The sequence below is a fragment of the Rhinolophus hipposideros genome, assembly GCF_964194185.1.
Source record: "Rhinolophus hipposideros genome assembly, chromosome: 4".
Taxonomy (NCBI): Eukaryota; Metazoa; Chordata; class Mammalia; order Chiroptera; family Rhinolophidae; genus Rhinolophus; species Rhinolophus hipposideros.
The window spans coordinates 43,998,459-44,010,826 of record NC_138050.1 but is presented as its reverse complement, the minus strand read 5'-3'; the positions used below and the strand labels follow the sequence as shown (position 1 = coordinate 44,010,826).

Sequence of the window (12,368 nt, the reverse complement as noted above, 5' to 3'; positions counted from 1 at the left end):
TTGTCCAAGGCAAATATAACCTGTTAAGATTTACAGACTTTATTAACAGCAATAACCATTTTACAGCCAGCATCAGTAAATCAGGGTTTATTGAGAACTCTACAATTTTAATCTGTGGAAAACCATTAAAATGTCGGATTTTCATTGGACATAATTTCTAACTTTTATGAAAGATAGATTTTCCATTTAATCGGGGAGTATAAAATAGTGCAGTGTAGAATAATGAATTGTTTTGAAAACAGCAAATTGGTTTTAGCTAAACAACAAGTGTGAAACACTAAAGTGGCTACCTTTAGTTAGAACTGCCCCAAGGTTAAGGTCAAAAGTAACTGTAGTGGCAAATATGCTCTAATACATCTAGCTATCAGATGAGCTCACGGAGTTTAGAAAAGCTTAAATTTATCATCCGTTCACATTGCAGGTATTTTGAAAAAAGTGCGTGACCTATTATTGCATCCAAACAAGGATCTAAATGATTCTGGTAAAAATCTTCAAGTTCACATATCATTTTTTAAAAAGTGTTTTTACTGACAATAATACCATTCACAAGACTCTTTAATGGGGTGAGGTAAACGAACATTGATAGTCACCAACTCCTGTCAATAACCCTTTATTTCCTCCACGTGAGAGATTACAAGAGAGGGAAACAGGAAACTTTCTGGTAGATGTCTTTGTCTTTGATGAACTTGAAGAGCAAGAACGGAGGGCACAGGCTGGAGAGTCATGGGCAGTCCAGGGTAAGAAGGGATGGTCTTAGCACCCTGTTTCTTCATGGGGCTGAAAATATTTTAGACATGGCAAGAGTTTCAGTTTTAATCTATTCCCCAATCACAATGGAGTCCTACGTCTTTCTTTGAGAATCAAAGGTTCATGCAGCTTTAGAAAGAAAAGACAGTAGAAATCACAATAATCTCTACTATTTATTTAGCATTAGAAACTGTGCTAAATGTTTTGCATATTCTTGAGGTTGTTTTCTCTTTACCTCACAGTGATCTTAAAAGAAAGTATTGTTCCCATTTTAGGATGAGGAAATCTGAGGTTCAGGGTGGCTCTCTAACTGATATAGGTCAGTTAGGAAGTGCGAGTCAGGGTTTGATCCTGGGTCTGTTTTACTCCAAAGTTCATACTTTCCCCTTGTTGCACTACAACTAATAATCGTTACCATATTTCCACGAAAATAAGACCTAGCTGGACCATCAACTCTAATGCATGCATCTTTTGGAGCAAAAATTAATATAAGACCCGGTCTTATTTTAATATAATGTAAGACTGGGTATAATATGATATAATATATAATATAATATAACATAAAATAAAATACAATATAATATCAGACCTGGTCTTATATTAAGTTTTGCTCCAAAAGACGCATTGGAGCTGATGGTTCCACTACATCTTATTTTCGGGGAAACATGGTAGTCCTGTTTCAACCATTTCCCTACCCCCACTGATATCTACCAGGATAGAGAACTCTGTTTTACAGACATCAGTATACACTTATCAGAATATATCTGGGCCCTTTATAACAATGAGATATGTCAGAGCCTTGGCCAAATGTGGGAAAATTGTAATGAGGTAGAGATTACCCTTTTATATGTGCCATTTTCTTCTCCTCCCAGGCCTCCTTCTTGTAAGTTTAGACATCCTAAACTTCCTGTCTCCTGGGAGAGCATCAAACCTGGGCTACTGGCTCTTGGGAGCACAGAGGCTCCATGGATGTCGAGCTGCAGGCTTGGCTACCTGTCCCCCTCAACTCCCAAAGCCTCTATTCTCTCAGTGCTCTGTTCTTAGTTTTATCACCAGATTACCTATTTCCAACAAAGAAATAGAATTTACAGCAGAGTTAGGATTAACATATTAGCTAGAAGATGCTTTAATCCAAAGAAATTCAATTTCTAAGAGTGGACTGTCTGGCAGTATAGCAAACAGGTACACTATCACTGCATAGGGGCTCCCAAGCTTCAAAAACGCTTGGGGAAACTAACTAAACACACAGTCTCAGTAAAAACAAACAATAACTATTAGAGAAAGGAAAGACCTGAACTTTAGAGTTAGATTGACTTCCTTGTTCTTTGAGAGCTTGGACAAGTCCCTGTAAGATGGATGTGAAAACACTGATAGTTTCCTAGCACCTCAGCAATCTTTTGCAATTAAGTAACATTGAGAAACCATTTAATATAGTACCATACCTGGCACATGGGGGCATTCCATCAATGGTAGCTCTTTCTATTCTTGTACAAACCACCTTCTCTGGTTAGGTAGATGAGTTAGTTGCCCCCCAAAAGTTCAATCTTACAGAGAGATGTTTGCATATGTCTTGTGAAAACAAGACTTGAACTTGCCCCCAAGGTGCCTTTGAGTGTTATCAAGTTGGAGATCATCTATAACACTGCAGGACAAAACCACCTGCCCTCCAGCCACAGTCCCTTCTAGCGACGTCCCCTTGGGCCCCACAGGAGGTGGGCAGAAAGGGAACTAAGTAGTACAGAGGAGAGGGTGGAACATACCCTGCTCAGGGAAGATAACTGGTAATATTTCACAGTGACAATTATGTAACTGATCAATTGCCAAGCACTGTCATACCAACGAGTGTGCTCTTCACATGACTGTGAAGGCAGTCAGCATACAGACTCTTTGAAGTCTGAAGACCATGCAACGGGCATTGGCAGACCTCTGCCCCTGGAGACCCCGAGTACTAGGAGGTTATACATATTTTCACTTTCCTTCCTTAGCCTTCTCTTTCTCTCTCAGCTTTCTGGTCTCATCTTGCCTTCCCTTCCACAAAACACAGGTGCAGTGGTAATAACTACTGTGTGGCTATTGCTGAAAGTAAAAAAAACAAAAAAACAAAAAAAACAACAACTGTAAATATTGGTGCACAGATCTAGGTAGCACCAGCTCATAAATAAGTGAAATTCCAAAATAACTCCAGTGTTTGGAACTGGGATGCTTTCTCACCTTAAGATGATGCTATAATAGCTTGTTAGGGCCTCACAGTAGTCCACTGACACACAGTGTAGATGAAACACTCTCCATATCCATCTACAATACAAAGTGTAGAAAATAAAGCTTTTTTCTCCTCTTAGTTCAGCATTTCTGTTTTAAATCATCCTATGTTCCCCATTGCTCCTCAGAATGGCTCTCTATTAAATTTTAGCCAGCCCAGCTTTAGAATTTATTCCTAAAATTTATACATGATTAAAATGAAAGAGTGACAAGTCAAAAGGAGAATGGGAAGTGGATCGAGGTGAACAGGGATACCCCTCCAATTTCAAGTTCTAGTGGAACCTGTGCATGTGACATTATTGGGAAATAGGGTCTTTGCAGATGTATTGTGACCCAGATACAATTCCAGAATATTAACAGGAAGCCATACTAGATTAGGTATTAGATTAGGGTTGACCCTAATCCAATGACTTGTGTCCTTATAAGAAGATGGATATTCAGACATACAGAGACAGAGAGGACAATACCATGTGAAGACAGAGGCAGAGATGGAGTGATGTGTCTACAAGCCAAGAGACACCAAATGTTGCCGAAAACCACTATAAGCTGGGAGAGAAGCATGGAACAAATTGTCTTCCAGATCCTGTAGGAGAAACTAATGCTGCTTACATCCTCATTTCTGATTTCTAGCCTCCAGAACTGTGAGAGAATACATTTTTGTTATTGTTTTAGGCTATCTAGTTTATAGTAATTTGTCACAGCAGTCCTAGCAAGCTAATATAGAAAATGAGCATCTATAGTTTGGAAATTTGGCAGGAGGGTGGATAAGTACCAGACAAGAAAATTGACTTTTTTTTTTGATACATCTGTATTGTGTTCCCTCATCCCCTGTTCAACAACTCTCCCACATATTTTTTTCACTGACTGGTGTTTGTGGCTACTGGAAGTTTTTCACATCCTGGTCTGTTCCTGTGGTCATAGCTGAACAGCAACATCAGAAGCAAATAAAGATAGGACACGCACTGAATCAATAGGCAGAACTCATTTGCCTTCAAGAACAGGGACAAGAAATATGGAGGAATGTGCAAAGAGATGTTTCCAGGCTTAACCCAACTTCAGCCTTTCTCAGTAGTTGAACAGAAAGAAATGCTGCTTATTTCCTGGAGGTCAGCCCACATTCCCACAGGAATCCCCCTTACCAACCATGTCCTGACGAGCCTTGATGTCTTTATAACCCATAAGTCACCTGGACTCTCTAGGAAGATGCTTCAATGTGTGGATGGGTGTGTTTGTGTGTGTATTGGGGGGGTGGCTTGTGGATGTGGGTATGGGTATGTATATGCAGGCATGCGTGCACTCTCATAGACGCAGTACACATCAACACATAGTTTCCCCTCAGGCTATTATCTTACCAGACTGCACATCCTTTGTCCTTCTCTTCTTTGTTCTGTCTCATATATATATACATATAAATATATATATATATATATATATATATATATATATATATATATATATATATATATATATTTATTTATGTCTTCAAAGAGAAGGTAGGGAATGTTTTATTCACTTGCTAGTACCAGAATGGGAGACAAAGGAAAAAAAAAAAGTCTGATGGATTTCACAGTTTTGTCTGGGGCAGGTCCTGGTATGCCCTCGGATATTCATCAATACAGGCAAGAAACTAGTTTTTATTCATAGTCAACAAATATTTATTGAGCACTTGGATATGAGAAGCAGTGTTTTATGTTCTCGGGATACAATGATAGAAAAAATAAACAAAAATGTCCCTCATGGAGCTTAAATTCTAGTGGAATAGACAGAAAATAAGCAAAGTAAATGCAGTAGTATGTTTGTGATAAGAGCTAAGGAAAAAATACAAAGCAGAGAAAGGGGGCTTGGAAGTCTATGTACAGAGTGGGGAAAAGAGACTTTCAATAAAGTGTCCAAGCAGGCCTCACTGAGTAGGTGATAGCTGAGCAAGCCTTAAAGGAAGGGATGAAGCAATATAATAGCTGGAAAAGAGCATTCTAGCAATCATGTGCAAAGGCCCTGAGGTAGGAAGACGGCTGGTGCACCTGAGGAAGAATGAGGAGGCTATGTGGCCATAACACAGTCAGACGCAGACTATAGGAGATGAAGTCAGAGGTAACTGCAGGCCAGATTATGTTGGGCCATGTAGGGCACTCAAAGAACAGAGACTTTTACCCCGAGTGATTTGGGAAACCTTTGCAAGGTTTTGAACCTTTAAGTTAGCCTTTAAGTGGTTGTAAGACCTTTGGTAGGTCATTGATTGGATCATCAGTTTTTTTGCCTCTAAAATGCAAAGGTTGTGCCGGGTAATTATCAAAGTTCTCTTCCAGCTGTAAAAATTGATTACTAGACATCTAGAGAACGTGAAGTTCCCACATGCAGATAGCTAATAAAACCATGACCTTCCTCCCACCTCACTCCTCTCATAAGCAGCCAAAGTTGATGGTAGGGACACAGCACAGGCTTGGAAGGAAACTAGGCTGTACACACACCCAGTATGACATAGGTGAGGCATTTTTCTGCATGAAACATTTTACATTGGGATTTGGAGAGATGGGTAGCAACCGTAGTGAACTCCTGATACCAAAATTAGACTCCCAGGAGTGCTCAGGGTGCTCTAAATGAGACCGGCACGTTTACCTGTTCACTGAACGCCCTGCTGCCTGTCACCCCCCGTTAGGAAACTAGGGCACACTCTGAAAGGAACAAGGTGGTGGCAAAGAAAGAAAGGAAGAGACAGACAGAGAGACAGAGAGAGAGAGAAAAAAAGAAAGAAAGAAAGAAAGAAAGAAAGAAAGAAAGAAAGAAAGAAAGAAAGAAAGAAAGAAAGAAAGAAAGAAAGAAAGGAAAGAAAGAAAGGAAAGAAAGAAAGAAAGAAAGAAAGAAAGAAAGAAAGAAAGAAAGAAAGAAAGAAAGAAAGAAAGAAAGAAAGAAAGAAAGAAAGAAAGAAAGAAAGAAAGAAAGAAAGAAAATCAAGTATCTTTTGGTTTCACATTAAATACAAATCTAAAAAAAGCATTTTCCATTTTATTCATTTCATATCATGCATGGAATGCACTTTAATTTTCAAGTCTGTTTACTTCATTTGTCTGAACCATTTGAGCTTTGAATAGCGTCCACCCACCATGCTTTTTATCTAACTATGCAAGAGTCTGTGTCTTTTTGTTCCACTTTTTTTTCTCTACTCCTCTTTCCTTTCAACTATGAAATCCCACAGCAACTTTAACTAAAATGTGGGGCAGAGGTTCCTGTTGTTTTATCTTGTCTTGTTTTGCTTTTTTTGTTTTCAAAGTTTTGAAACTTTGATTATGTTTTTCAGTTACAGCTGACATTCAATATTATTTTATGTTAGTTTCAGGTGTATAGTATAGTGGTTAGACATTTATATAATTTACGAAGTGATCCCCCCAATTAGTCTAGTTCCCACCTGGCACCACACATAGTTATTACCACATTATTGACTATATTCCCTATGTTTTACTTTACATCTTTGTGACTATGTTGTAACCACCAATTTTTATTCTTAATCCTAGTTCCTCAACCAGTAAATAAACTATAGCTCTAAAGATAGTTTCCTAGCTTCCCAGAGAAAAGCCACAACTGGACTATTTACTGCTCAACACAGGCCTACGTTCATAAACGTATACTTCTGAGCGCCCCCACCCTCCACCAATACTGCCTTAATAACTCTATTACTAGTCTATCAGAACATCTTATAATAGTGACTGGAAAATTTAGGAAATCTTCCCTATTAGCATAGTGTCCAATTACTGACAATTATATTCTAACAATATGGTATAAGTTCTAGCAAACATGCAAGGAGTAAAAAAACACAATGACTGAATTCTAGACACCTCACTGTGAAGGATAACAGATCAGAGACCTGTGGCTTCATCATGGTTTATATCTCTCATACCAGCACCATGCCCCTTACATCCTAAATGCTGACTGAATGTTCCATGAGCACATGAAGGAGTAAGTGCAAACACCACCGAAACTTGGCACTAGGGTCGGAACCTCCTTTCCTGAGCACTTCCTCCCAGGACTCTGCTTGTTGGCGCTCCGACTGATCCATAAGCCATGTGCACATCACGATGCTCAAGGTGACTGAGGGCAGGGGATGTTACCTCCGTGATCTGAAGTCACCGAAAACAAGCACACAGACCAAATCCTACCCAGGTTGCCTAGCAAGAGCTTAGCGTCAATGGGAAAGTAGATGGGAGACGATTTCCTCTTCCAACTTATTTCCTTCACACCTTCTTCATCATCTTTATTAATTGAATCCCCACAGCAGCAATGTCAGACACAGGCTCTTTTCCTTCACATAGGACCACACAGGATTCCGTCATCCCTCTTGGGAACAGTTGAGGTCCCAAGAGTCTCTTACCTCTGCCGCGGGGACGCCCTCGGGCGGGCGGCAGTGCAACACGATCATGCCTTCAATGGGAACCTCCCTCCCCTGCGGATCTTGTTCAAAGTTCTTCCGTAAATCTGCAAAGAAGTGTGAGATATATGAGATTTCACTCTAGGGCCAGCATTATTCACATTTACTCCAAATACAATAACATAGTGAGCTTGCTGTCACAACCTAGACACACACACAAAAGTCACTTGTTGTAGGAGTTCCAGAATAAGAGAATCATTTTCCAAAATATGCACAAGCCCATTTGAAATAAACCTTAACAAAACTGTTCCTAATGCTCTGCATTGATGCGAAGGATAAAAGAGATTTACTGGGGAGCAGGGAAAACAACAACAACAACCACAAACCACATCATTGCATGAGTCTTTGCCAGCATTATCTGCTCAGCCACTGATGAAACACTTGGTCTAATAAATCGCCATCCACAGCTATTATGCAGTAGAAATGCATGTACTTTTTTTTCATTAACTAAAGAATACATTATTAATCTGTAACCTCTGCCATTCCCTTAACCCCCTAGGGAGCTCTAGAAGATGGTAATAGGGTGAGGTTACCTATTAGTCTTTTCTCTGTAACCAGGCAGAAGGGGCAACATCGAACCACAACAAAATCTATAACCTATCCAACCAAACATATAATTAAAAAATACAATGCCCTCCACTCAAACACTAATGCTGGGTCTCTGTGTCCTGCCCTTCATGGACGGCTCTAGGCACTTTGCAAACGAGCTGCACCATTAACCTACATGTGCACAGGGGAGTCTTGGAGAGGTTAATTAATTGGCTTGCCAATGGTCCCAGAAAGCATCAATGCCAGTGACAGGGAAAAATTCACCAACCTTCCTGATATTCTGTCTGACTGCTAACCAGCAAAGTTTTCTCAGGGAAAAGGACATACAGATAGTTCAGACAGAGCTTCATTTGTGTGGCTTTCCTCTTGAGCATATGCTTTATTAACAGCAGTAGGAGTTGACCTTTGCTGCTTTTTAGGCATCAATGACGACACTTTGATAATTTTACAGCACAAGCCTAATTCTTGTTGTCACTTGAAAGGCTGGGATAGCAGAGCAAAGACAGTTTTACAAGTCTTCCTCAAAGTGAACCATTTCCCCCTCCCTCCCTGACAACTTATTTTTCTTCAATTGAGTATCTCAAATTATAGGCTGTGGATTTATTGATTTAATTTTCTTCTGTGCTTACAATAACATGAAATATGCTCCCTGTAAAGAGCAGAGCTCCAGAATCAGTTACATCTTTATAAATTTTATAAATACATTAAACTTGCTTTTAGCAAGTCAAAAACACTCAATGAATAACAAGTACAGCAATCCATGTATTCACTTTCCTTTGAATTTTACTCTTAATGTTTCCCCTCCCAGAGGCAACCAATTTAACCAATGTCTTTGGTCAATAATGCTATACTCCTGTATTCGGAGATCTTCATGAGCATATATGAGGCAAAAGATCCTAAAAAAACTTGCATTGCAGGCAGATGGTGGGATCCATCTTCTCGTTTCTCTGCTGTCCGCTAAAACATAAAGCCAGCTCTCTTCTACTGGAGATCCATACATTGTCACAGCCCTTATGATTCAGAATTTCTGACTGCATGTGTGATAAACGCCACAAAACTGAATGAAGGGACTGTGAGTAAACACCAGAATGAAAAATAATCTCATGTTTCCTACACGATTTTGTCACAAATTCTCCTCGGCTATCTCACAAGGGATCTTTGAGTCAAAAATCCTTTTCCACGTGACTCATTTATTTATCAGGATTATACATCTAGTCTGTCATAGAGTGTGAGTGACTCTAACACATGACATCAGTTTGCTAATGGAAAGAGGTGTGTTTTTATGGCAACTTTTGTTTGATTTGTTTGCCATTCTTTTTTTTCTTTTCCTCAATTGCTTTGGTTTCTAAAGGAAGTCTCCCTCAGTGCTGCTAAATGATGACTACAGTTTTGATGACACCAAATAATCTGTATTCAACTAGATGAAGCACAGAAAACTAATAGTGGGAATTCCTATTTTATCTTCTTCTATTTCCTTTCTTTGTTCAACAAAAATGGAAAATGTAGCAAAAATGCAGTTATCCTTATCTCCACACTCCACTGTATTAACTATATTGGCGGATGAAAAGACAATTAGAATGGAGTCATTTTGCCTCCCCATTCCCAACCACTCAATAAAATAGATAACTAAATATGTATATATAAAAAAAAAGAAAACCCTATATCGGCACTGAAATGTAGGAAAGGGTATTATCTATAAACAAGATATGTTGAGGTATTTCTAGTAGATCTCATACAGCCAGGATCAGATTGAAGAAAGGATCCATCTGACCTCTAGCTCTTCCCAATTGACATTTGAAATCACTGGAAAAGTTCCAACAAGAAGCATATATGTATATGTGTGTATGTGTGTGTATATATATATGTAAAAAAAGAAGCATGTTAATACCCCTCAATATGGAGATACAAAGATTAAAGACAATGGGATAGGGGGTTAGGGAACAACTGGGATGTCATATATCTGGATCCAACTCATAACAAGTAGCCACTCATGTACCAGATATCACACCAAGTGAGAAACCAAGTATCACCAAGGCCTGGTCTACACCTAATATTGGTGGCAGGGATACTGGCGTTTCCAATTCCCAAAAAGGAAAAACATACCAAATATTAACCAGCTACTAAATATATTAAAAATTATGGAAATAAACTCTCAGATTCAAAGGTAAATGCTTTCAACTCTCCCTCTGATTCTCACCATAAGTCACCCAACCTAATTTCTGAATGGGCAAACTAAATGCCTTTATCACCTATGTGATAGTTCCAACACTTGAAAGATTCAGATAGGAACCTGTGCAACTTCTAACAGTAGAGAAAACATCCCCGGCCATGTAAAAATAATTGTACTACAAATGAAGGAGACAAACCATAGAACTAAAATGAAATGGCTTCCTCTTAAGATAAGAAACAAGAGGCATTTTTAGATAACTTGTAATTTAAGTTCTTTAAAGTCAAAAGGAAATAGCAACTGAGACTCTAGAGTCAGGAGTTATAAATAGGATACCATCTGAGATCAAGAAAACCGACACCATGCAGTAAAAAACGAACAAACAAACAAAAAACCTGCTGAATTAGTAATGTATGTATCATAGAGTCGGTAAATAGCATACTTGAATATTGCAGAAAAGTGAAGTAATGAAACAGAAGACAGATGTACCAGTCAGGATCCAAGGAGTAAAACAGAAAACACAGTTGATTTTACAAAGAATATTAATGTAAAGAATTGGAGGACTGAAAAGGCAGAAGGGGAACTGCTAGAAGCAGGTCCCTTCCTAGAAATGAGGGGGTGGGTAGGGGAACAAAGGAAAGAGGTTGAGGTTATAGAACTGACGCTTAGAGAGGGATCAAACGTCCAAGGAGAGGCCACTGGGTGTTGGTACTGGCACCTCAGAACACAAGGAGGGAACCAAGGAGTCAAGATCCAGACCTTCGAAGAAGGCCCAGACTGGTGCTGGCCTCTCTAGGGGGCATAATAACGTTGGTTCTGGAAGCATTTGAAAAAAAAAAAAAAAGCTGAAAATAAGCAGCAACTGCTGTTTCCCAGATGAAGAAACTCTGCTAGGGTGATGCTGCCAGGGATAGAAAGCAGTATTCTTTCTTGGAGGAAGCAGTAGCCTTTCTCCCACTGTCCAGCTCCTCTGGTGCCCCCTATTGGTGGAGCATTACAGGGAGAAAGGATTTGACAAGGGAATTCCAGCCCCAAGCTTCACAGATTATAAACTAGTGGTTTTAGAGGTGGTCAGTAATATTTGATAAGGGAACTAAGTATATTAAATAGGGAAAGGATAATCTACTCGATAAATGGCGCTGGAAAAACTGGATGGTCATATGCAAAATAATGAAATTGGACCCTTATCTTACACACCTCACAAAAATAAACTCAAAATGAATTAAAGACGTAAATGTAAGACCTAAAACCATAAAATTCCTAGAAGAAAACAAAGGGGAAAAAAGCTCATTGACATTGGTCTTGGTAACATCTTTTTTTTTGGACACGGTACCAAAAGCATATACAACAAAACCAAAACAAACAAGTAGGACTATATCAAATTTAAAAGTTTCTACACAGCAAAAGAAACAATCAATAAAATGAAAAGGTAACCTATAAAATGGGAAAAAAATATCTGTAAACCATATATCTGATAAATGGTTAATATCCAAAATATATAAGAAACTCATCTAAATTAATAGCAAAAATACAAATAATCCGATTTTTAAAAATGGGCAAAGGACCTACATAAACAGTTTTACAACGAAGACATACAAATGGTCAAAAGGTACATGAAAACATGCTCAACATCAGTAATCATCAGAGAAACAAAAATCAAACCACAGAGAAATATCACCTCACTTCCGTTAGACGGCTATTATCAAAAGGACGAGAGTTAAGTGCTGGTGAGGGTGTAGAGGAAAAAGAACTCTTATGCACTTCTGGTGGGAAACTAAATTGGTGCAGCCACTATGAAAAACAGTATGGAGGTTTCTTAAAAATTTAACAATAGGACTACCATATGATCCAGCAATCCCATTCCTGGATATATATCCTAAGGAAATGGAATCACTATCTCAAAGGGATATCGCACCCCCATGTTACTTGCAGCATTATTCACAAAGACTTGAAAATAACCTAAGTGTCCCTCTCTGGATGAAAATGTCTCAGACACACACACACACACACACACACACACACACACATTCATTCAGCCTTAAAAAAGAACCAAATCCTGCCATTTGACACACACAGATGGACCTTAGGGCATTATGCTAGGTGAAATAAGTCAGACAGAGAAAGACAATTACTGTATCATCTCATATACACGTGGAATCTAAAAAAGCCGAATTCATAGAAACAAGTAATAATCTGGTGGGTTGCCAGGGACTGGGGGATGAGGGA

The 12,368-nt window shown here is 38.9% G+C and overlaps 1 protein-coding gene across 6 annotated transcripts in view; it reads right to left on the bottom strand.

Annotated features, from left to right (window-relative positions):
- The window catches only part of UNC5D (unc-5 netrin receptor D), a 510,000-nt gene that overhangs the window by 191,954 nt on the left and 305,678 nt on the right, over window positions 1-12,368 (bottom strand). For all 6 annotated transcript variants that reach the window (XM_081045544.1, XM_081045546.1, XM_081045545.1 and 3 more), the window contains exon 4: window positions 7,370-7,473. In XM_081045544.1, coding sequence (XP_080901670.1) covers window positions 7,370-7,473 — 104 coding nt within the window. The remainder of the gene's footprint in view (window positions 1-7,369; window positions 7,474-12,368) is intronic.